Source organism: Oncorhynchus tshawytscha, linkage group LG15 (assembly GCF_018296145.1).
Source record: "Oncorhynchus tshawytscha isolate Ot180627B linkage group LG15, Otsh_v2.0, whole genome shotgun sequence".
Lineage (NCBI taxonomy): Eukaryota > Metazoa > Chordata > Actinopteri > Salmoniformes > Salmonidae > Oncorhynchus > Oncorhynchus tshawytscha.
The window spans coordinates 9,215,736-9,242,866 of NC_056443.1; the positions used below are offsets into that span (position 1 = coordinate 9,215,736).

General features: G+C 44.3%; 1 protein-coding gene across 1 annotated transcript; it reads right to left on the reverse strand.

Moving 5' to 3' along the window:
- Window positions 1–1,907: 1,907 nt before the first annotated feature.
- Window positions 1,908–26,987, reverse strand: LOC112215040 (ataxin-7-like protein 1). Its single transcript, XM_042298073.1, has 12 exons — window positions 26,809–26,987; window positions 26,299–26,367; window positions 23,338–23,442; window positions 20,694–20,802; window positions 17,301–17,490; window positions 16,737–17,094; window positions 15,342–15,424; window positions 14,868–15,136; window positions 14,189–14,405; window positions 6,453–6,574; window positions 5,375–6,107; window positions 1,908–5,141 (listed from the first exon to the last, which is right to left on the reverse strand). Exons 5-12 carry the CDS (start codon window positions 17,301–17,303, stop codon window positions 5,124–5,126), a joined length of 1,803 nt encoding a protein of 600 aa, XP_042154007.1. The 5' UTR covers window positions 17,304–17,490; window positions 20,694–20,802; window positions 23,338–23,442; window positions 26,299–26,367; window positions 26,809–26,987; the 3' UTR covers window positions 1,908–5,123.
- Window positions 26,988–27,131: the final 144 nt, after the last annotated feature.

The following is a 27,131-nucleotide window of genomic DNA, read 5'->3' on the forward strand; positions in this document are numbered from 1 at the left end:
TTTTCAGCATTAAATGTTCTAGTGTGCTTAATAGTGAAGAGCTAGGCTAGATGGAGAGATGGGGCTACCCACAGGTTCCATGGAATGCCATGATGATGGTGCCTTCCAATAACCTTATGGTCCTGGCTAGCAGGGTGTTGCAGCATTTTGTTGCTATGCTACCGCAAACTGTCGCGTGAGCACCGAAAGTGTCGCTTAGCTAATCACGTGCTGAATAAAAATGGCAAACAGTGCACTCTAGGGCTAATGGTACGAAGATTGGCGCAAAGATGGTATATTATTCATTATAAACTGGGTGGTTCGAGCCCTGAATGCGGATTGGCTGACAAAACATTTATTTTTACTGCTCTAATTGCGTTGGTAACCAGTTTATAATAGCAATAAGGAACCTTGAGGTCTTGTGGTAGATGGCCAACATACCACGGCTAAGGGCTGTGTCCAGGGTCTCTGCCATGTGTCGTGCATAAGAACAGCCCTTAGCTATGGTATATTGGCCATATAGCACCCCCCCCACATGCCTTATTGTTTAAATAACTCAAATATCAATAATATTAGGCTAATCATTCAAACATAGGCCTAAACGTCATGGCTGTAGGCCAGCAATATCTCACCATGCGATGTGTGTTTTAGACATTATTTAACAGGTATTATTGGCCTAAATATTGTTTAGCCAATGTCCACGTAATATAGTATTAATAACTAGTCGAAAAGTAGTTGGAACCAACTTCTTGCATAGCCTACAAATTAGGTCTTCTGAAAAATATGGTTGTTGTGGTATTTGAGTAGACCTCTTGAGTTATAATCCCCCAAAACCAGACCCTGTCCTTTAGGCCCAGTGAGAAATACAACAAAAGGTGGCCACCGCTATCGGCCAGACAATTAACCAAAGGACCAGCATTAAACTATTATCATAAGAATGCTGTTTGCAATGGGGGGGAAAAGCCCTCGGAATTCATTGACATGCTGCATAGTGTTGGAAACCTTTTATGTCATCAATTACATGCAAGCTGCCTTTGCCATTTAACCTACTGACAGCTTCTTGACATTTTGTAGCGCTAGTTGTCTATTTGATATAATAACCACTTTACAACACACAAATATATTATTTTAAAAGTGAATAGAAAAGGCTCCAGCAAGCCTACCAATTCTGGCGATGAGGCGGCACCTGTTGCTGCACAGGCATAGTCAATAACGCAGAACTTTTCACAGGTAAATGGATAGGCTACTGTGAAGAATAGGATGAACACAGCTCTGTATTCGCTATCCCCACACACCAGGACTTCTTGTTCACTTCATTATGAGGGGAAGGATGCACCATGCCTAATATGGCTCAGATGACAGTTTGTTCACCAACGCAATTATCAGGTCTGGTTCCAAAATGGATTCTTGCTCACCTACTAGACTGTATACCAAGTGATCGTTTGTGGTCACGTGTACAAGGGAACACAAAGATATCCTAAACATCAATACTACGCCCACCTCAGCCTTTACTCACTGCTCCAGTCCATATGGCACAATCCATACATTTTATATTAGGTGGGCCTTTAAAGTGCCACCCCTGCAGGAACGAGGGGAATTGACTTTGCAAGTGTACAGGGGACTAATTCAAGTAAAGGGAAATGTATGCGTGTCTGTCCTTCTTTCAGGCATAATTCATTGTGTACATCTTCACCCCAGGGGAAACAAAGAAATCTCAATTGCATACTCCTCGTGTCCTCTCGTTTCCGCCTTCTAAAAACCCATTGGAGGAGAAGGTCAGAGGGGTGGGACCTCTGACTTCTCATCCAATGGGTATTGAGTACGCTTTTGAGTATGAAATTGAGATTCTCCCACGGAATTACTATCCTGCTATGCTGAATCATGCACCTGGGTGGAGTGATTCCATCAAGAAGGGACAGGACAAAACAGCAGGTAGAAAAAATATTTTATATATATATATATTTTTTTTTAATCCAAAACATTGTCAAACCTGAAAATACACATCTAAATGTGTTGATAACACCATGGGGACAACAGGATAAAAGAGTCACCCAGGAGTAGAATGCACATGATGGACGCCACCACAGACTGATAAGGTGAACCAGTGACTATTTCATAGTAAGAGCTCAACAAGAACCTGTTTCTGCTTTATTTACAGTGAATACAAAAATAAGGCCTTACTTACAGAGAGACATCCATGTCCTGGGTTAGTGAGGAGACTGCACTGAACCACTAGTCTACTCAAGTCTACGTCATTCTCTATAGTGCACTACTTAGGCTCTGTATTTCCCCGATACAGTGCCTTTGGTTTGATCAGGGCACACATATTAGGGCATTGGTCAAAAGTAGTGCACTACAGGGAACAGCGTGCCATTTCAGACCAACACGTAGGGAAGACCTCAATTGCATACTCCTCATGTCCTCTCTCTTGCCGTCATTATCGAAACCCATTGGAGGAGAAGGTCAGAATGGGCGGGACCTCTGGCTTTCTCATCCAACAGGTTTTGAGAAGACAAGGAGCGAGGACACGAGTTCAATTAGACTGCTTATCTGCTGTTCCACACTCAGTAAAAAATAGCGAGGAGAGGAGAAGCAAAGTTAACATTCAGGAATAATACCTAGTCAGTCACGTGCCGTTTGCTTACCTAAATGACTGGAGAGGGGCATTGGTGGCTCCAGACCTGACCAATCAGTAGTGCACACATTTTCAGTGATCGAACAGTAACTTGTAATTGATGAGTTATAAACTGATATGTATTCTGTAGGTCTATTACTATTTTGGGACAAGTTACATGCCATCGACATTGACCACTAGCAGAAAGCGAGCATGAGTCATTTGAGTGTGTCGGAGGTCATCCGAGATGGTGAAAAGAGCCAATACTTTCACCTATGAGAACTTCTAGAAATATAGAGTGCTGCAGGCGAGGGCCTAAGGACTTGGAAGAGAGTGCACTGCTGCAGAGGCAGGGTCTGAAGACAAAACGGCAGGCATAGAAACATTCCCCCACTGTACCTACTTTTCCCAGCCCCTCCCCCTGGACCATGCAGACCTACAGTGTTTGTGATTTCCCTTAGCCATGGAGACACATTCAGTAAAATTGTTTAAAAAAAAATAATAATAACCTTGTCTGAGATTCAGATAGCCTATAAATTTCAAACTCTGGACCTCAAAGTCAGTTCCAATGCATTTTTTCATTGTTCCCATCTAAATTGGGGACTGATTTAGACCTGGGACACCAGGTGTGTGCAATTAATGATCAGGTAGAACAGAAAACCAGCAGGCTCCAGACCTCATGGGGTAAGAGTTGAGTACCCCTGCCCTACACTGTAGCCTAAAGTACACTGGTTTATAAAGGGGATTGAAGTCACAAGGAATACAGGCCTAGTCTTCAAATTTACTGTTGTTGACAAAACACCTTTACAAATATATACAGTGCCTAGTGAAAGTCGACACGCCCCTTGCACAGTCGTCGCATTTTGCAGCCTTACAATTCCATCTAAAAAGGGAATACATTAGATGTGTTTATCCTTCCGATCTACAAAACCGTCAACATTTTCAAAGCGAAAGAAAATGAAAGAACATTTTCCAAATTCATTACAAATCAAATCAAATAAAAAGTTGTTTTTATTGTGCGTTTCTTCCCACCCCAGAGTTCATACTTGGTGGGCAGCAAATATCTATAGAAATAGAAGTAGATTAACGATCTGGGCATATGAGGAAAAAGTGCAAAAGAGAGTATCTGAGAAAGCCTTGTTCTTCCTTCAGGCAACCACTGAACATCCCCATGTATGGAACCAGTAGGGGCGCTACCGCTGTTCTGAAAAACGCATCTAAATAACCTAAAGTAACTTCCTGTCACAAGAACTCTCGAGACGGAAGTCAAATTCCTGTCTGGCAACCACCACATTGCTCTAAAACGCCACCTTCGTTTTCAGATCCGGAAAGACAAAGGAGGAGAGGAGGAGAAGATTAGACTATTGAGATGCAGCCCATGTCACTGCAGTGGAACCAGAGGTATTAAAAGGAGTTGGCTAGTGCCATATGTACATTTCTGTAATGTACATTTCAAATCAAGCACGTCTGTCAGAGACCAGTGGAAGAGAAGCCATGTTGAAAGGTAGAAACATTGGAAGAAGTGTGAAAAGGGAGAACCGCCTGCAAAAAGGACCCTTAAAAATACAAGTCACCAAGCGGTTAAAACACTTTAGCTAGAGTTCTTTTAGTAATAGGAGGCTTATAATAAATATAAAAAATAATAAAATATACGTACGTACACATTTCAACAATAACTATGATAATAATAATACTGTTTAAAAATTGACATACAAATATAATTTTGCTCAATGTCTGTAGCTCTACTCTGGTCAGTAAGAAAATTAAGAAATTATAAATTATTATACATTTAAAAAAATCCAACACCATCATTTTTCCATTTAGGGTGTAGGTCCTCTCTGTGTTGCAACATTTGAGACGAAGAATAAAAACAATCCTCGATAACCTGAATTCTTCCTTTTTTGAAAGACATTTCATGAAAAAGTGTCGGTATTAAGTCTTCCCTTGTGTGACAGACAGGTTGTTGTGTAGCCTCTGGAGTCCAGGAGGAGGAGAGTAAGTGCACTTTGAACTCTGGCATGCTGGAGAGAAGGGTGTGTGTGGTGAGGAGTGGAGGTCTGGCTGAGGAAGTTTTTGGACATGGGAATTCCTTCCTGGTCACCTGACCACACAGGAACGGGAAGCTACAACAACAAAATGTCTAAATGCATGTAGAGCTGTGATAAAGATGCCAACCTAAAGCAGGTTCCCTTTTCAGAGGGCAGTTTGTGATGATGAGTGTCTTGATTTGAGTGCTTCACCCTGGAACCATGGAGACTACCTCTGCAGAACCGCCCATTGGATGATCAATGAGTGGGCGGGATTGTGGGGAGGGACCGCACATCCTAATATGGGATGGGCAGTGTGAGAGGAGGAGCCAAATCATTCTGACACACCAATGACTCCAAGTCCCAGAATCCCTCATGGGTACAGGTGCAGAGCTGAGTGACACCACTGTTAACAGGGCAGGGCCCTGTGGTACTGACATTCGGTCAAAGGTCACAGATACTAGTCCAGCTGCCCAACATTCTGTACATGTCTCCTGTTATTGTCAATGATGCAACTTGGACTGCAAGGGGAAAGAGAGAAACAGGGGGAGAGGAAGAGCAGGGGGAGGGCAAGAAAGGGAGATTCAAGTTGACAGTCAAGCTCAACCCATATCCAAAGACGACATCAATCTGTATAATCCATGACAGTAAAAACAAATATGAGGCAGGCTATTTTTATTTGAGCCAAGGTAACTTCAGTTGTCAAGTGAGGTGAATTACCATGTGAGTAACCAGGTGAGTTAGGTGTGTTTACCTGTCGAGGTGACTCGGGGCCTGAGGCCAGAAGTCCAGTGCTGTTCCTCCTGAAGATGCCATCCAGCCCTGCTGCTGCTTTGGTCACCTTACTGGGCTTTCCTCCTCCTCCATATGCACTGGGGCTCCTCCTCTTTCTCCCCTCCACCCCTCCTCCGTAGGCCAGGGGGCTGGGAGGAGGAAGGGAGCTGGGAGTAAGGGGTGAAGGGCTGGGGTGGTCCTTAGTGAGGGGGTAGGGTGTGGTGGTGGTTTGGTCAGGGTTGGAGTACCAGTCCTCAGCCCTGACCCCAACCTCCCTGGCACTGTGTCCTAAGGTCTTTCTCCTACCACTAATGGGGGGCACGCCAGAGCTGAGCATGGGGGTGGGAGTCAGAGTGTGGTAGCTGCTGTTGTTCCCCCTGAGAGTGTCAGAACTAGGTGGACGGGTGGTCCTCCTCTTCTTGGCCGCGCCACCATTGGCCCCTGGGGGCCTGATGGGTTTGGTGGTAGTGCCATTACGGGGTTTCCCTAGGGCGGAGACAGGGGCCACGGGCTGGGAGGGGTCCCTGATGCCAAACAACCCTGCTGCTGATGCATCCTGGGGAAAGGCTGTGGTGTAGGGCCCAAGGGAGAAGGCTCCGTTGGTGGAGGGAGGGAAGGAGAGGGGGGGAGGAGGGCTGAGAGGGCTGGGGGAGGGAGTGATGATAGAAGGGCTCCCGAGGGAGAGAGGGCTCTCAGCAGCAAGGGGCACCTTTCTGTAACACAGCAGAGGACAGGGACGTTAGAAAAACCAGAGCAATAATGAAATATATATGGATTTACAGGGGTTCAGAGACATTTCTGTCTAGAATATGAGCTGGCTGCTGATGTCCTATGCCAGAGCCCCAGCAGAACCAGGTCATACTAACATCCGCCATTCCACACCTATTAATAGTGTCTATGAGTATCTGTGTGTCTTCCCCAGACAGCTGAACTCACTTTCTCCATAGAACATCTCAGAAGTCTAAAGCTGGATGTATACACATTGGAGTTTGTCCCAGAGCCGGGCCGACAAAATCATTTATGCTGGTACAATTAATACACGCACACACTTTCCTCACCTCCACATCTGAGCGTTGACATGTTTCTCCACCATGCAGTGTAACGCCAGCCTCATCCTGTCCCACCGCCGATCAAACACATAGTGACCACGCCCCATCAGCCTGCTGCTGAACGCACAGCACTGAGACACGGAGGGAGGGGTTAACACAATCAGAAACAAAATATATAGATCAAATCAGCCTGTATGGATGGCTTCAAGCTAGGAGTGTAACAGTTCACCAAACCCATGGTTCGGTACGTTTTGGGGTCATGGTTCGGTTTCGGGACAGCGGGAAGACTGAAATGCCATTCACAATGTTCAGCATTCACAATGTTCCTGGCATTGTCTGTTGTGACAGGATTGTTATGTTGGTTTCCACTCTGACGTGGCGTTTGTAACCATGTGGGAGGTGGGAATTTACCAGTTGTGAAGTCGTAAATACCAGTGAACTGCATTCATGTGATTTGAACTCATTGAAAAACGCAGATTGGCTAAAAGTACAGCTATTATACAGCTATATAGTTCAAATCCACATCCACATTTTCTAAATAATGTTTTGTTGTTGCATTTAACTTCTAAAAACGCTGTTATAGTCGGCGCCCAGTACTTCCGGCGCCGACAGAGATGGCCGCCTCGCTTCGCGTTCCTAGGAAACTATGCAGTTTTTTGTTTTTTTACGTGTTATTTCTTACACTAGTACCCCAGGTCATCTTAGGTTTCTTTACATACAGCCGAGAAGAACTACTGAATATAAGATCAGCGTCAACTCACCATCAGTACGACCAAGAATATGTTTTTCGCGATGCGGATCCTGTGTTCTGCCTTACAACCAGTGTAACCGAGTGGATCACATGCAGCGACCAAAAAAAAAACGACTCAGAAAAAGAGGGAAACGAAGCGGTCTTCTGGTCAGACTCCGGAGACGGGCACATCGTGCACCACTCCCTAGCATTCTTCTTGCCAATGTCCAGTCTCTTGACAACAAGGTTGATGAAATCCGAGCAAGGGTAGCATTCCAGAGGGACATCAGAGACTAACGTTCTTTGCTTCACGGAAACATGGCTAACTGGAGAGACGCAATCCGAAGCGGTGCAGCCAACGGGTTTCTCCACGCATCGCGCCGACAGAAACAAACATCTTTCTGGTAAGAAGAGGGGCGGGGGCGTATGCCTTATGACTAACGTGACATGGTGTGATGAAAGAAACATACAGGAACTCAAATCCTTCTGTTCACCTGATTTAGAATTCCTCACAATCAAATGTAGACCGCATTATCTACCATTATCTACCAAGAGAATTCTCTTCGATTATAATCACAGCCGTATATATCCCCCCCCAAGCAGACACATCGATGGCTCTGAACGAACTTTATTTAACTCTCTGCAAACTGGAAACGATTTATCCGGAGGCTGCATTCATTGTAGCTGGGGATTTTAACAAGGCTAATCTGAAAACAAGACTCCCTAAATTTTATCAGCATATCGATTGCGCAACCAGGGGTGGAAAGACCCTGGATCATTGTTACTCTAACTTCCGCGACGCATATAAGGCCCTGCCCCGCCCCCTTTCGGAAAAGCTGACCACGACTCCATTTTGTTGATCCCTGCCTACAGACAGAAACTAAAACAAGAAGCTCCCACGCTGAGGTCTGTCCAACGCTGGTCCGACCAAGCTGACTCCACACTCCAAGACTGCTTCCATCACGTGGACTGGGAGATGTTTCGTATTGCGTCAGACAACAACATTGACGAATATGCTGATACGGTGTGCGAGTTCATTAGAACGTGCGTTGAAGATGTCGTTCCCATAGCAACGATTAAAACATTCCCTAACCAGAAACCGTGGATTGATGGCAGCATTCGTGTGAAACTGAAGGCACAAACCACTGCTTTTAATCAGGGCAAGGTGTCTGGTAACATGACTGAATACAAACAGTGCAGCTATTCCCTCCGCAAGGCTATCAAACAAGGTAAGCGCCAGTACAGAGACAAAGTAGAATCTCAATTCAACGGCTCAGACACAAGAGGTATGTGGCAGGGTCTACAGTCAATCACGGACTACAGGAAGAAACCCAGCCCAGTCACGGACCGGGATGTCTTGCTCCCAGGCAGACTAAATAACTTTTTGCCCGCTTTGAGGACAATACAGTGCCACTGACACGGCCTGCAACGGAAACATGCGGTCTCTCCTTCACTGCAGCCGAAGTGAGTAAGACATTTAAACGTGTTAACCCTCGCAAGGCTGCAGGCCCAGACGGCATCCCCAGCCGCGCCCTCAGAGCATGCGCAGACCAGCTGGCCGGTGTGTTTACGGACATATTCAATCAATCCCTATACCAGTCTGCTGTTCCCACATGCTTCAAGAGGGCCACCATTGTTCCTGTTCCCAAGAAAGCTAAGGTAACTGAGCTAAACGACTACCGCCCGTAGCACTCACATCCGTCATCATGAAGTGCTTTGAGAGACTAGTCAAGGACCATATCACCTCCACCCTACCTGACACCCTTGACCCACTCCAATTTGCTTACCGCCCAAATAGGTCCACAGACGATGCAATCTCAACCACACTGCACACTGCCCTAACCCATCTGGACAAGAGGAATACCTATGTGAGAATGCTGTTCATCGACTACAGCTCGGCATTCAACACCATAGTACCCTCCAAGCTCGTCATCAAGCTCGAGACCCTGGGTCTCGACCCCGCCCTGTGCAACTGGGTACTGGACTTCCTGACGGGCCGCCCCCAGGTGGTGAGGGTAGGCAACAACATCTCCTCCCCGCTGATCCTCAACACTGGGGCCCCACAAGGGTGCGTTCTGAGCCCTCTCCTGTACTCCCTGTTCACCCACGACTGCGTTGCCATGCACGCCTCCAACTCAATCATCAAGTTTGCGGACGACACAACAGTGGTAGGCTTGATTACCAACAACGACGAGACGGCCTACAGGGAGGAGGTGAGGGCCCTCGGAGTGTGGTGTCAGGAAAATAACCTCACACTCAACGTCAACAAAACTAAGGAGATGATTGTGGACTTCAGGAAACAGCAGAGGGAACACCCCCCCATCCACATCGATGGAACAGTAGTGGAGAGGGTAGCAAGTTTTAAGTTCCTCGGCATACACATCACAGACAAACTGAATTGGTCCACTCACACAGACAGCATCGTGAGGAAGGCGCAGCAGCGCCTCTTCAACCTCAGGAGGCTGAAGAAATTCGGCTTGTCACCAAAAGCACTCACAAACTTCTACAGATGCACAATCGAGAGCATCCTGGCGGGCTGTATCACCGCCTGGTATGGCAACTGCACCGCCCTCAACCGTAAGGCTCTCCAGAGGGTAGTGAGGTCTGCACAACGCATCACCGGGGGCAAACTACCTGCCCTCCAGGACACCTACACCACCCGATGCTACAGGAAGGCCATAAAGATCATCAAGGACATCAACCACCCGAGCCACTGCCTGTTCACCCCGCTGCCATCCAGAAGGCGAGGTCAGTACAGGTGCATCAAAGCTGGGACCGAGAGACTGAAAAACAGCTTCTATCTCAAGGCCATCAGACTGTTAAACAGCCACCACTAACATTGAGTGGCTACTGCCAACACACTGTCAATGACACTGACTCTACTCCAGCCACTTTAATCATGGGAATTGATGGGAAATGATGTAAATATATCACTAGCCACTTTAAACAATGCTACCTTATATAATGTTACTTACCCTACATTGTTCATCTCATATGCATACGTTGATACTGTACTCTACATCATCGACTGCATCCTTATGTAATACATGTATCACTAGCCACTTTAACTATGCCACTTGGTTTACATACTTATCTCATATGTATATACTGTACTCGATATCATCTACTGTATCTTGCCTATGCTGCTCTGTACCATCACTCATTCATATATCCTTATGTACATATTCTTTATCCCCTTACACTGTGTATGACAGTAGTTTTTTTTGGAATTGTTAGTTAGATTACTTGCTCGTTATTACTGCATTGTCGGAACTAGAAGCACAAGCATTTCGCTACACTCGCATTAACATCTGCTAACCATGTGTATGTGACAAATAAAATTTGATTCAATTTGATTTGATTTGATTTGATTATAGAGGCCATTTCCTTAGTAGGTGACGTCAAAGGTCAGTATGTGGGAGAAGGGGAGAGCTCAGGTTGATAGACGAGTTTCCTACGAGTAATAACGAGTTGGAGGGCTGTTTGACTCAGGCACTTTCACAAGGTGCTCCCGGAAACGCCCTATTTTCAACCCCCGAAAACAGGCGCATATCCGCGGCCTACCTATCGCTCTTGTAATTTCTTCGGCCCGGTCAGAATCAGCTGCCAAGGGCTGCTTACATGCGGTATACTGAGGTGATATCAACGTATTTGTCAACATTTGAGGTGTTGGCAGCTGCATAGGCTATTCTCGCTGAGCAGTGGCGACATACTGTTAACGTTTTACCCACAACTCTATGTCCACCGCTAATGTAATCTACTAGGAATGCAAAATGTTCCCAAACGGGAGATGTAAAACGATGGAGGATCCTCCAATTCTGGTTTATCGACCCCACTATAGAACTAGTTCCTGGCTGCGCCTCACAAAAAGGCACAATGAAATGCGCACATTAATCCAAATTAAAATCTTAATTGGCGCATAGCTTGTTTTTATGGAATAGCCTGAAATGGGGGGGAGAATAGCCTATAGGTCTAGTGCTTCTTATCTTGTAATATTTGTATGTATTCATTTGTGTTTACAGTGCGGAACAAACTGAGGTCTTCGTACCGAATGGTTCAGTACGAATACGTGCATCGTTACAGCCCTACTTCAAGCAGTACGGTGACATGGCAATAGCTCCGCAGCCATTACTAAGGCATTGCTCTGAAGCATTACCATCAGGCAGGCAGGCTGAGGTTTCCACCATATCGATTACACAATCAAATCTCTACAAATAGTGCGGGGGGGGTAATTTAACGATACATTTGGTTCGATAACAATAAATACACTCTTTTTTATTATTTAAAAAAACTAACTTTCCATTAGGGGCAGGGATCTAGTTTTACAGTGCCAAGTTAGACATGAAAGAAGTCAGCTATTTCATCTAACATGTTCAGGGAATGGATGGATACTTTGAAATAGGATCCAGAATGATCAGATTTATTTTTGGCTGTGAGAGATTAATTTGCCTGCATCCTTTTTTTGTTTGTACATACATCATTTACCACCTGAGGAAGTGGGAACTCAAAACACATGATCTATATTGCTAACCCTAAATATATGATACTGATGCTAGACAGCCATGTAAAGGATCTAACAGTAAATGTAATGTCCAACAAAAACTTCCCATTGGTAGGCATCAATAGACGACTTGATGTATTGACTGCAAATGGCACATTCCGGCAGCTCATCATCTTAAGTACATACCCTGTTCGGAAAGTGGTGTACGTTCCTCAATATTGAGAGTTGAGAAAAAGAGAATTTTTTAACAACAGTAAAATACTATTTTCAAAAGTTGTTTTCCCGCAATTCCATTTTGAAACGTTGCTTTCCCGCAATTCCATTTTGAAACGTTGCTCAATGGTCGTATGCTTGTGCTTATCAGAATGCATCTGTCCCTTCACATGGTGCGCAAAAGTGGGGGGAGAGAGAGTGAGACCGGGCAGCAAAACAGGGACAGGGAAGATACTGTACTTTCAACACAGAAAGCAGGTTAATGCACATTACAGTTAACAGAATAACGCTTTAGAACAAAAACAATGTGTAGCATATTCATCGAAAATTACAGACGTAAGCAAAATGCTTCGGTAAGAGGGCTATGTCCGTGTCGGTAGTTTTCGGGCTGATTTCAGTCTGGGTGTTAGACTGAGATAAGGGAACACTTCATAAAGGATTTACAAGTAGTTTATCAACCATTTATTTGTTTACAGATATTTTAGAAGCAGCTGAATTTTTGTGATTACTTACAAACCCTTCGTACAAATTATACAGTTGAATTCGGAAGATTACATACACCTTAGCCAAATACATTTAAACTCAGTTTTTCACAATTCATGAACATTTAACCCTAGTAAAAATTCCCTGTCTTAGGTCAGGTAGGATCACCACTTTATTTTAAGAATGTGAAATGTCAGAAGAATAGTAAGAGAGAATTATTTATTTCAGCTTTTATTTCTTTCATCACATTCCAAGTGGGTCAGAAGTTTACATACACTCAATTACTATTTGGTAGCATTGCCTTGAAATTGTTTAACCTGGGTCAAATGTTTCGGGTTGCCTTCCACAAGCTTCCCACAATAAGTTGGGTAAATTTTGGCCTATTTCTCCTGACAGAGCTGGTGTAATGGAGTCAGGTTTGTAGGCCTCTTTGCTCACACACGCTTATTCAGTTCTGCCCACAAATTTTCAATAGGTTTGAGGTCAGGACTTTGTGATGGCCACTCCAATACCTTGACTTTGTTATCCTTAAGCCATTTTGCCACAACTTTGGAAGTATGCTTGGGGTCATTGTCCATTTGGAAGACCCATTTGCGAACAAGCTTTAACTTCCTGACTGACGTCTTGAGCTGTTGCTTCAATATATCCACATAATTTTCCTGCCTCCTGATGTCATCTATTTTGTGAAGTGCACCAGTCCCTCCTACAGCAAAGCACCCCCACAACATGATGCTGCCACCCCCATGCTTCACATTTGGGATGGTGTTCTTCGGCTTGCAAGCATCCCCCCTTTTCCTCCTAAAATAAGGCATCAATAGACAAATAACGATGGTCATTATAGCCAAACAGTTATATTTTTCTAAAAAAGTTCTCCAAAAAGTACAATCTTTGTCCCCATGTGCAGTTGCAAACCGTAGTCTGGCTTTTTTTTATGGCGGTTTTGGAGCAGTGGCTTCTTCCTTGCTGAGCAGCCTTTCAGGTTATGTCGATATAGTACTCATTTTACTGTGGATATAGATACGTTCATACCTCTTCACAAGGTCCTTGGCTGTTGTTCTGGGATTGATCAGCACTTTTCGCACCAAAGTACGTTCATCTCTAGGAGACAGAACGCATCTCCTTTCTGAGCGGTATGACGGCTGAGTGGTTCCATGGTGTTTATACTTGCGTACTATTGTTTGTACAGATGAACGTGGCACCTTCAGGCGTTTGGAAATTGTTCCCAAGGATGAACCAGACTTGTGGAGGTCGACAGTTTTATTCCTGAGGTCTTGGCTGATATCTTTTGATTTTCCCATGATGTCAAGCAAAGAGGCACTGAGTTTGAAGGTAGGCCTTGAAATACATCCACAGGTACACCTCCAATTGACTCAAATGATGTCAATTAGCCTATACGAAGCTTATAAAGCCATGACATCATTTTCTGGAATTTTCCAAGCTGTTTAAAAGGCACACTCAACTTAGTGTATGTAAACTTCTGACCCACTGGAATTGTGATACAGTGAATTATAAGTGAAATAATCTGTCTGTAAACAATTGTTGGAAAAATTACTTGTGTCATGCACAAAGTAGATGTCCTAACCTACTTGCCAAAAGTATAGTTTGTTAACAAGACATTTGTAGAGTGGTTGAAAAACGAGTTTTAATGACTCCAACCTAAGTGTTTGTAAACTTCCGACTTCAACTGTACATATTTTTTGCACATAGCTACCTTAATGTTAAATGTTTGGTAGACAGGTACAAGACACTTCCAAATTGCTCCTGTAAGTCATCCTGAATAAGAGCGTCTGCTAAATGACTAAGGGTACAGGTACATACCCCCAGTGGTCGAGGGTGGTGAGGGGAGTAGTGGCAGGATGGTCGGTCATCGTCTCTGTCAGGGCCATCTGGTGTTCCTGGGTCGCCCTCATCACTGGACAGACGACCGTCCCTGTCCCCTCCTGCCCTCTGCCAGACGGGGACTGGGGGGTCCTGTGTTGAGCCTGGGGGAACGGGGGTGGAGGATAGGACAGCAGCACCCCCACTACCGGGTACCCTGCACACAGAGAGGGAGAGAGAGAACGAAAAAGAGAGACAGGCAGAAAGAAAGTAGAGAAAGTGAAAGGAAGAACATGTTTAGAACTAGACACTAACATGACTTACAAATACTAACAAGTGTCAAAATCTGTTTGTTTCACTTTGATTCTGATTCTCCTATCAACAGTAGGTTACACCCCCTAGTGGTGTGAGTTTGAACTGACAGTGATTTTCACAATCAAATAAGTTAATTGGTTGCGTACACAGATTTGCAGGTGTTGCAGAAGGTGCAAGAAAATGCTTATGTTACGAGCTCCAACAGCGCAGTAGAATGTCTTACAAATATGCAACTTTGGTCTAACTTTGGTCTAATATTACTGAGCAGCAAACACAGAATCGTCATTGAAAAAATGTAACAAGCATGATTCCATTGAATGAATAGAAGCCATACATTGACTTTGGCCTCAGTGCTGCCCCCTACCTGGGTCTGTGTGCATTAGCCAGCCGCAGTTTGAGAGTGGAGACAGTTCTGCCATTGTGGCAGTGGGGGGGCAGGGTGGAGGGGGTAGTATCATTGGCACGGGTGCTCTGACTGCCTCCCTGTGACTCCCTCCTCTGCCCTCCCGCCTTATCTTTCTCCTTCGCCCCCTCCTTATCTTTCTCCTTCGCTCTGCCCTTGTGTTCCGCCAGGAGGATATCAAACTCTTTCTGCCTGCCTGGGACGGCCCGTCGGTGGATCAGGGAGTGAGTCTGGAACACAAACACACACAATATAATAACAAAGACAAGTGGACACAAAAGGGCAATAAGAACACATTTAAATGAGACTTAAATTAGTTTTACCCTGGTATCAAGGAAAATAAAGCACACAAAGCAAAATGAAGTAGTGCGCACGTATGGTCAGGATAAGCTGTGTAGCCAATCAAATGTGAGGTCAGAGGTCAGTGTGTCTCACCTTGCAGGTGAGTGATCGCGTGCAGGACCGTTTGCTCTCTGGGTCTTGGACTCCACAGTGCTTGTTCGGGTCAAACACCCTCCCTGTAAACACCAGACAGTCATCAAAAACCAAACCAGGCCATCAAGGCTGATTTCAGAATTTTGTCTTCCAGAGTACCATGAAGTCATCTTTTGCCAAGAAATCTTGAATGACGGGAGAAAAGTGTCTTACAAAGTTGTCTTATAGGACCTACAGTAGACTGTTCTTTGACTGAAACTTCCCAAATTCCACTGAGAAGTTTCCCCTACGTTACACAGTTCAATTGTCCCTGTAATCTCTACATGTCATCTCTACATGTCATCTCTATAATCTAGGTAGTTATGGGAGTGTGCGTGTGTTTGGGAGATGAGGCGTGTGTGTGTGCATGCGGGAGATGAAAAGTGTGTGTGTGTCGAGATGAAAAGTGTGTGTGTGTCTCTCATGTGTTTAGGAGATGAGAGTAGAAGAGGCCAGTTGGGAGTCCCAAGCGGTAGGAAGGTTTTTAAGGAGCAGAAGCCTTGGCAGCAGTAGCTCATGAATTACACTTGTAAATCAAAGAGTTGGAGTGACGCACAGCACAGAGACAACAACATATGGGGGGAGACTGGGAAAAGAGACAGGCAAGAGGAGTAAAGGAAGAGAGGAGAAAGGCAAGAGAGAGAGGGGGAAAAGACAGAGCGGCAGAAGAACAAAGAGATAGGAAAGTTGGAAAGAGATGTACGAGGGAAGTCTCCTCATCCACAGCAGAATTAGCAAGGCCCCAGTGCATAGGATTAGTGTTGAGCAACAGCCTCCACTCTCTCGTCTTTCAAAACAGCCCCCACCAAGTTCCTAACCCATCAGATGAATCTGTTCATGCCCCATCACTCTCATGACTGGGCAGCTTTCAAAGGTTAGGGGAGATAAGGAATAAGAGGGGTTTTACACTTATAAACATAGGCTATATATTTATACCATGACCTTTATAGTGCTGAGCAAGACATGCACATTCCTGGTGGTAGAATTTAAGTTGCTACACCTTAAATTCTTCCCTACCAGATAAAAGGTACATTAATACATCGTATGTTCTCTCCATCCATCTTTGTGTCTGTTCACCTAGAAGGAGGATGATGTTGGCTGATCTCTGGTCAGTTTTGATCCCTGATTATAATCATTTAGATATAATATATGCTATTTAGCAGACGCTTTTATCCAAAAAGCAACTAACATCAAGCATTAATACATTTTCCGTGTGGGTGGACACAGCGGGAAATCGAACCCATGATCATTGGTGTTGTAAGCACCATCCCACCAACTGAGCCACACATGGTAATGAAGGTAGGATTGGGGTTAGGGTACACTGATCCTAGATCTGTGGTTAGACTGTGTTCTCACCTGACAGTCTCCTATGAGGCCTGGGGGTCTTGGTTCCATTCTGCTGTTTCCTGTCCAGGGGGGAGGGAGAGGGTCTGCGGTGATTCAGGGGGAGGGTGAGGGGGTAGAGGAGGGTCGTTTGTCCAGGGGAGAGCGAGCCGGGCTGGGGGGTGTTGTGGTGGAGCAAGGGGTGGTTGGCCCGCGGCCGTTCACCAGCTTTTCCCGAGACCCCCTGAGGGGAGCTGGGGGGATCAGGGAGGGTTTGAGGGAGGAGGGAGAGGAGCAGGAGGAAGAAAAGCAGTTGACTCTGACGTGTGTTCCCCTCTCTGCCCGGCCCAGACATGGCATCTTCTCCAGACTCACTACTGGCAACGACACACTGGGGGGAGAGAGAGAGAGAGGGATGGCACGACAGATAAAGCAAGAGAGTGAGAGGAACGATATAGAGAGAGGAGGGGGGGGTGCTAATTGAGTGAGTAGAAAGTTGTGGGATTGTTTTTATTCAAAAAAATAACCATGACAGGGATTCGATGCAGGAAGTGTCTGTCTGCATGTTCACAAGATTTGGCCTGTTTGTGCACCCACCATGTCTTGCTGCGGACACCCTTGGGAGGGTAGACAGCGAGCGGGGCCTTGTTGAAGCGGGAGTGGGGGTAGTCTCTGGGGACCCTGAAGGGCAGAGGGGGAGTAGGACCCGGGGTGGGGGACACTGCCACATTGGGCTTCAGAGAGACCACTGGACCCCTGGAGGGACACGGGGAGCCGTGCCGACGCTCTGAAACACACACATACACACACACAGTGTCAGGAGATATACAGACTGAATACAGACTGAGCGTGAACCCACCTGGTAAACACCCAGCATCATGAAAATGTCTTAACACTGTAGATCACTGACTGGTCAGTTATTCACACAATGAATCTGTGATGTTTGTAAGTGATCCATGGCTCCAGACTGCGACCATGTGACTTGAATGTTATTAGTGGTCGCATCGGTGCAAGCTGCACATTTTGCATCGTCACTCACTCAAACCTTCCCCTTTTTTGGGCAGCTAAAAGCACGATTTGGTCAAACAGTGAAGTACATTATACTCATGATTCCTATAAAGGAAGTGTCTGATTGTATAATATCTCAAAATCCAATTGCAGGAAAAACACAGCTTTGGAAGCAACTACTATTGTCCCTGCCGAAGAGAGGAGGGTCTCAGCTTTTTATATGTGTAATTTTGTTGTGTTACAGCCTGAATTTAGCACAGATTAATTTGAGATTTGTTTGTCACTGACCTACACACAATATCCCATAATATCAAAGTGGAATGTTTTTCAAAATGTTTACAAATTAATAAGAAATGAAAAGCAGAAATGTCTTGAGTCAATAAGTATTTAACCCCTTTGTTATGGCAAGCCTAAATAAGTTCACGAGTAGAAAATAAGAAGTTGCATAGACTCACTCTGTGTGCAATAATAGTGTTTAACATGATTTTTGAATGACTACCTCATCTCTGTACCCCGAACATACAATTATCTGCAAGGTCCCTCAGTCGAGCAGTGAATTTCAAACACAGATTCAACCACAAACCAGAGGGATTTTCCAATGCTTCGCAAAAAAAGGCACCCATTGGTAGATGGGTAAACATTTTAAAAACAGACATTAAATATCCCTTTGAGCATGGTGAAGTTATTAATTACACTTTGGATGGTGTATCAATACACCCAGTCACTACAAAGATACAGGTGTCTTTCCTAACTCAGTTGCCGGTGAGGAAGGAAACCACTCAGGGATTTCACCATGAAGCCAATGGCGACTTTAAAACAGTTACAGAGTTGAATGGCTGTGATGGGAGAAAACTGAGGATGGATCAATAACATTGTAGTTACTCCACAATACTAACCTAATTGACAGAGTGAAAATAAGGAAACCTGTACAGAATACAATTATTCCAAAACCTGTATCCTGTTTGCGACAAGGCACTAAAGTAATACTGCAAAAAATATGGCAAAGCAATTGACTTTTTGTCCTGAATACTAAGTTATGTTCAGGGCAAATCCAATATAACATATTACTCAAAAAAAATTTAAAGCATAGTGGTGGCTGCATAATGTTATGGTTATGTTTGTAATCGTTAAGGACTGGGGAGTTTTTCAGGATGGATAAAAACAGAAACGGAACGGAGCTCAGCACAGGCAAAATCCTAGAGGAAAACCTGATTCAGTCTGCTTTCCACCAGACACTGGAAGATAAATTCACCATTCAGCAGGACAATAACCTAAAACATGAAGCCAAATCTACACTGGAGTTGCTTACCAAGAAGACAGTGAATGTTCCTGAGTGGCCGAGTTAGTTTTTAATTAAATATGCTTGAAGACCTGAAAATGGTTATCTAGAAATAATCAACAATTTGACAGCGCTTGAAGAAGTTTTTAAAGACAAATTGGCAAATATTGCGCAATCCACATATGGAACGCTCTTATACTTATCCAGAAAGACTCACATCTGTAATAGCTGCCAAAGGTGATTATAACATGTATTGACTCAGGGGGTTGAATACTTATCGAATTGAGATATGTATATATATTTTTTAAATAAAACGCTATATATATATATATATATATAGAATGTTTATTCCACTTTGACAGGGTATTCTTTTGTAAATCGTTGACAAAAATGAAAGACAATTCATTTTAAATCCACACAACAAAACGTGGAAAAAGTCAAGGGGTGTGAATACTTTCTTTCCCACCTGTGGAGGTCAGGCCCTTATACCACCCTCATGGAGTCTATTTCTGACCGTTTGAGCAGACACATGCACATTTGTGGCCTGCTGGAGGTCATTTTGCAGGGCTCTGGCAGTGCTCCTCCTGCTCCTCCTTGCACAAAGGCGGAGGTAGCGGTCCTGCTGCTGGGTTGTTGCCCTCCTACGGCCTCCTCCACGTCTCCTGATGTACTGGCCTGTCTCCTGGTAGCGCCTCCATGCTCTGGACACTACGCTGACAGACACAGCAAACCTTCTTGCCACAGCTCACATTGATGTGCCATCCTGGATGAGCTGCAGTACCTGAGCCACTTGTGTGGGTTGTAGACTCCGTCTCATGCTACCACTAGAATGAAAGCACCGCCAGCATTCAAAAAGTGACCAAAACATCAGCCAGGAAGCATAGGAGCTGAGAAGTGGTCTGTGGTCACCACCTGCAGAATCACTCCTTTATTGGGGGTGTCTTGCTAATTGCCTATAATTTCCACCTGTTGTCTATTCCATTTGCACAACAGCATGTGAAATTTATTGTCAATCAGTGTTGCTTCCTAAGTGGACAGTTTGATTTCACAGAAGTGTGATTGACTTGGAGTTACATTTCCCTTAATTTTTTTGAGCAGTGTATGTATATGTATATGTATATGTATATATATATATATGAGAGAGAGAGAATGTTTATTCCACTTTGACAGGGTATTCTTTTGTAAATCGTTGACAAAAATGAAAGACAATTTATTTTAAATCCACACAACAAAACGTGGAAAAAGTCAAGGGGTGTGAATACTTTCTGAAGGCACGGTAATCCCTCTCATCCTTACCTTAGGTCTACCATATTTGCAGGTTATTCAGAAACAACTTTAAAAAACTTTGAGATTATCTAACGGAGTTCTAGGCTAATTGTTTGAACATGCGCGGTGATATATAAATATATTTTGATTTGTTTAACACTTTTTTGGTTACTACATGATTCCATATGTGTTATTTCATAGTTGTGATTTCTTCACTATTATTCTACAATGTAGAAAATAGTAAAAACAAAGAAAAACCCTGGAATGAGTAGGTGTGTCCAAACTTTTGATTGGTCCTGTATATTGCGTGACAACGTTGTTTTATGGGTGCGACCAAATCATGAACTGGTGATCCATATTGCAGTAGAGGGCATTGGAGAGAGACAGAGAGAGGAGAGGATAGAGAAGGAAGGAGGACTAAAGGAGAGGAAACTTACGGTTCTGGCTATGCATGTCTTTGAGGGAGGTGGGGGGCTGGGGGGGAGTGAGGAAGGTGGGGAGGTCCTTTACTCTCTCTGCCTCACTGGGACTCTACTCCCCAGACACCTAGTCGGGACAGAGGGACATGTCAAAAACACACACAGCCACTCCTCCCCCCCTCACACACACACACCACACACACACACACACACACACACACACACACACACACACACACACACACACACACACGCTCTCGCACACACCCACACGCGCTCTCCCACACGCTCTCGCACACCCACGCCACACACGAGCTCTCCCACACACCTACACGCGCTCTCGTACGCACACACCTCATTAAATGCTTATTGTAGACCTACTACGCATGCAGACTTTGCACTAAAATTAGTGAGGAAAGCTTGTGAACTGTGCAGCGGGGATAAAAATAATGCATTATATCACTGTCAGCAAATAAAACTATTCATGATTATTAATTTTGTTCTGCCCTGGCAATTTCCTAAATAGACTTGGCCCTGGCACCACAGCCATCCTGCCAACTGTCCTCAGCCAACTACTGTCTGACAGGCTGTATCGCCCACTCCACAGAATCTGTCTCGTTGGTCACAGTTTAGTGACTGAAAGTGTGAGGAGCCAATACGATGACAGTGTGTGGGAATGACAGGGAGATTGCCTTACCTTGCCAATGAGTGCTGAAATACCAACAGCTCGTTAGAACAACAGGGATGAATGAGCACACAGATTAAGCAGGTGTCAGGGCGTGTGTGTGTATGCCAGGCGGCAGTCGTGCGTGTGTTCCAGGTTTGTGTGAGTGTGTAACTGCGTCCGTCAGGCAGGTGTATGTGCAGGTGAGTAAATAGGCAAAGGTAAAGCAGAGGGGGCAGCTGTATTGGGAGCTAGGACCAAAGTCCACCTCATTCAGGTATGCAGCAGTAGTTACACAGCAGCCAATTCAGATTCACACACAGATTGGTTACTGACAACTGTAGTTTAGAGTACATTGAACAATGCACGCAAGTCTAAATCTTGTGCATCTGCCCTTCCAAGGTTCAAGCGATCCCCTAACACAGATCTAGTATCAAAATACCCCTATCCTAACCTTAAACATTATTCAGGGGGTTTAAAACTATCTGAACCTCTATCGGGTGGTTAGAGGCAACGTCTACAGAGTCCCTCAAGCCCGTTGCCATGGCACTGTCGAGCGAGTGAAGCGGTGGCTAGCGTGAGAGCCCTGTGAGCCTAGCAGCCACAGGAAGTAGGAAGCTGAGAGTCAGCATCGAACTGAGAGCTCAGCTGGGTTTGTTTACATCCTCACTGCCACCGCTAGAGGAAGACACCCACCACAGAGAGAGAAAGAGAGAGAGAGGAGAGAAGCGCCAAACCCTTCTGCAACAGCCAATACATTTCATAACATGACACACACAACGCAGCACATCACTAAACTGCTCTATACAAATCAACACTACACCTCACACACACACACTATCACTGCAGCTGCTTCACCACAACAACTGCCCGCACTGGCACCAAAGCAAGCACACAAACAACTAACTGCCTCGCCAACACACTACACTGCAGGGAGTTCTAGCCCACACATCAAAGTCAGGAAACGAAACTAAGCTGAGAGGAGAGAGCCTGCAAGGAGTTCAATTAATCCAGGACCATAAGGGCAGTCACCAGACAACACACACACACCCTATGAATAACAGTCTAGCACATACACACATTCTCTGAATGACACACACCCAACCTCTGAATAACATACAAAAGCTTTTCCGTTAAACTGCTTCGTCAGCCTCCGCCGCCAGCTACAGATGGGCAGAGAGAGAAACAGAGCCGGGTATCAACTGTCTGACTCCTGCAGACTGGCTGGCTGTCAGAAAGAGTATTTACACACACACACACACACACACACACACACACACGAGCTGGCGGAGCATAGCTGAAAGGCATTGACCCCTGAGCAGAGCTGACCTCAGAGCCTGTCAGTGAACAGCTGTTGTGAGAGGAAGATTTCCTGTTTCCCTTAACCACAGATCTAAGGTCAGATTTACATGCGTTATAACCAGATTGTCATGTCTGAGAGGACTGCAGCTGGAGGCAGCAACCTGCAGGGGGCAGGAGAGAGCACTCAAGGGGGGCGTGTGTGTGTGCATATGCATGTGTGTTTTGCCTGTCTCTTGGCACAGACAGACTCCTCGCTCTAGGACATGTGCAGCCAGCCAGCAGCAGATGTAAGCGCGCTACGTTCACTGGGGATCAACGAGAGCGTAAGCAGACGGACAGACAAGAGCTGGTTTTCAATTATTATTATTTTATCTTTAACTCTGTGTTGTTGGAAGAGGACCTGTAAGTAGGCATTTCACTGTTAGTCTACACCTGTTGTCTACAAAGCATGTGACATATAAAATGTGATTCTGATTTGGTCCAGCACTGACCAATGTTGGGGGGCTCTTACTGTAATGGGTTAGAGTTAGGAGTCTTACCATAGTGGGTCTGGGTAATGTGTCAAGGTCAGGGTGGTTTGTACTGTAAGGGTAGTGTCAGAGTTAGGGTGGTACGTAAAGCTAGTGTGTTAGGGTTCTTACTGTAGTGTGTTTGGGTAGTGGGTAGTGGGTAGTGTGTAGGGGTTAGGGTTCTTACCGTAGTGGGTGAGGATGCCCTGGGGTTTGACCACTTGGTTGCAAACATGGCAGACGACGAGACAGAAATCCTCCTGGTTGGGAAACTGGCCAAACACGTGCATCTCTACAGAAGACAGAGACAAGAACAGAGGTGAGTAAAGGGACAGGGGCTGAACTGGGAGTAGAATCAGAAAGCTGCCTAGACATTTTTTTATTTAACTAGGCAAGTAATTTAAGAACAAATTATTATTTACAATGTGGGCAGAATTGAAAAATTGTGTGCGAGCAAGAAGGCCTACAAACCTGACTCCATTACACCAGCTCTGTCAGGAGGAATGGGCCAAATCTCACCCAACGTATTGTGGGAAGCTTGTGGAAGGCTACCCAAAACATTTGACCCAAGTTAAACAATTTAAAGGCAATGCTACCAAATACTAATTGAGTGTATATGAACTTCTGACCCACTGGGAATGTGATGAAATAAATAAAAGCTGAAATAAATCATTTTACTTTACTATTATTCTGACATTTCACATTCTTAAAATAAAGTGGTGATCCTAACTGAACTAAGACAGGGAATTTTTAAAAGGATTAAATGTCAGCAATTGTGAAAAACTGAGTTTAAACATATTTGGCTAAGGTGTATGTAAACTTCCGACTTCAACTGTATGTATGTATGTATGTATGTATGTATGTATGTATGTATGTATGTATGTATGTATATTAGAGGTCGACCTATTATGATTTTTCAACACCGGTACCGATTATTGGAGGACCAAAAAAAGCAGATACTGATTAATCTGCCGATTTGTGTGTATATATATATATATATATATATATATATATTAAACTGCTCTATATATATATATATATTTGTAATAATGACAATTATTTCTCTCATTGTAAATTCTGGTCCAACGCTTTTAACTGCTAGGCTACCTGCCGCCCTATTTATTAACAATGAAAATGCTTTGTATGAAGTACATTTAATTACCCATGTGACATTATTAAATACAAGTATGACATTTGAAATTGTTAATTGAATAAAAACAAACAACTTTTAAATGTAGTGTTTATGACGTTCACTCCATTAAAAAAAAAGACATATCTGTAGCCATCGATGATGGTAGCCTACACACGTTTCACGCTTGTTGATTTTGTCGGCCAATCAAAGCTGCTCCACAGTCAGAGGTTCCATGTGTGGCAAGTGAAGTGAGAGGTCTCTAATCAATGCAAAATGGAATTAAAAGTTAGCTAAATAAGAAGGAGTGGGCTTCAACAAACAACCAAGAGGTGGGCTGTTGTTTAATCTGAATCATGGTGTTGCCATTTGTTTACAAGGATGGGGAGTGCAGTAATTGTAGCCTCAATGAGCTAGTTATCTAGCTGGCTAACTTGCTATCTTAGCTATCTTATGTATATCGATTGGATGCAGTAAAAACAGGCACTGTCATTGGATGATAAATAAGCAGCAGCTAATGTTACAAGTTTGCCTAACTAGCGCGGGCCAGCGTGGCTACTTTCTGGTCTCTCAGTCTCATAAATACACACCGGCCCTTCCTCCGAGCAGAACCATCTGCGTCTCTCCCTCACGCAAGGGCTCAGATTAAAAAGATACATAAAAAATTTGAAAAAACATGTATTTCGACTATCCGGATATGCGAGAAAAAAAATCCTGATATTCTAATAATGAAATTATTTCAAATGCTCATCCCTAAACAACGAGTATAGTACTTGTAAAAGCACAACTATTTTTTTTTTCATCTGTCTCTGCCAAGACAAATGAGAACGGTGTGTAGCTTACTGCCTCGCTCGCCTGCCAGAACAACAGAAACTGCCAAAACAGTGCTGCTGAAACAATCTGTCTTTCGTGAATGAGCGCTACCCAGGCAGAGAGAAACATACCGTCTGTCAGACACCCGCTGAGAAATGTTGTAAAGCGGGGATAACATTTTTCTATATTTGTGCATTGTCAAGTCTCACTTATCCTCGTAAACAACATTGTAAGATAATGAATTGAATTATAGACTACATCAGCTGTTGACCTATGTAGCGGAGAGAAGGCATAATGCTGAGTTTACCATATAACTATGGCGATAATCACTGTCTGGCACTAATCTCAGAGATGATTAGGCTATAGGTCTGTAATGACTTCACTCAGTCATCTTCAGCGCCAGTTAGCTATTACTGTCTGCTTGACACATGGTATGACCTCATCAGCTGATGGTGTGTGTGTGTGTCTCACAACCTGCCCGACTCTTGGCCGGGGATCAACAACACTGGGAGACTCCATTCTGGCTGAGTGAGAGAATCTCCTTACCTTAACCATTAGGGGGTCCAGGGGAAACACAACTGGCCTTAGATCAGTATCTAAAGGGCAAGTCAATCTTACTTGTGTGTTAGCCTGGGATCAGCAGTCAGAACATATTGGTGATTCCAGTCTAGCTGGGACTGAGAGAGGCTGCTTTTGCACTCACAGTCTGGCTGAACTGAAGACTGGGGAGTTAGTACTGAAGTTGTACTACACTTGAATGTCTGTCTGTCACTCTGGGTGGCCCTCCAACCTATAGTCATCAAATCCCCTCATTTTTACAGTGTAGGTAGAGCCCAGAGCCTCTAGGGTACAAACTCTAGGTAAGCAGGAAGGGAACATACTCATACACGCGTGACATTTCTTGCTTGACCAATATCATGGCACTGAATATCAATCCATTTGTAATTAACAAATGCGGAAATTCATTATCATGCATAAAACACATTTTTATCTTCATAATAAACAGTGTTAGGAAAAAATGTATGCTGTGGTCATCCCTTAGCTTTGAATTTGACAGGATGTGCTGTGTTGTGTGGCTGTAGTGTTAAAATATGCAAGAACGTTGGCAAGAATGCTGGAGTGACAACTGGAGCGTCTTCAGTCCACAAGAACAACAAAAACAAGGCTCAGGTGACAGTCACTACAGCACGTTTTGATCAACCTTACCTTCTTTGCTGAATTTAGTTCCTTCCCAGTTGTGGTACAGCTCTTTCAAGCGGTTTTCGACGAGTGAGTCTGTATTAAAATAATATAAGAAAATAGAGTTCATATTAGAGTTCATATGCGATCGGTTAGTTGGTGGTTGGGGGAAAAAAACACAAATCTCACGCACGCCACGCTGAAACGTGTCTTTACGTCTAGCTAGATAGCTAGCTCGCAGCTGTAACGTTATCTAACGAGCTGCCTTGATAAATCAAGGAAACTGTCACCAACAAGCAACGAAAGTTATCGTAGCCAGGACAGACATCAGTAAACTAACCCATGCGCATTACGAACATATTGAGAATGCATCAATTGAATACCGAGCATTTGTAAACATGAGTTTTATAGATTTGTTATGAATTTGGTAACTAGCTATATATGTTTCAGTTTTGACAGATGCATGGAGGACAACTCAACACTGTTCGCACGTGCCATTTTTATAGAAATGAATGACAACATTGGACTTGCACTTACTGTCAGAATAGTGTAATTTTGCTGCGCTGATAAAAGTTGACCAAGGTTTACACAGGAACGTATCCGGATTTGGTAGTTGGCGAATCAATGTCGCCATTGCACTTCCTTCTTGTTGCTTGATTTTTTTTCCATCTACTTCGCAGTAAACTAAACGAGACTAGCGAGGCACCTGACGTCACCTTCGTCATGTTCCGTCTTCGTTCGGCTTCTGACGGCAAGGAGTTGAAAGGTTGCAAAGGGGTGTGTGCGCCTCTGAAGTTCATAAGTTCAAACGTTTGTTTTTCTGATACATAAATGACACGTGTGTTGTTTTTTCTCAAATT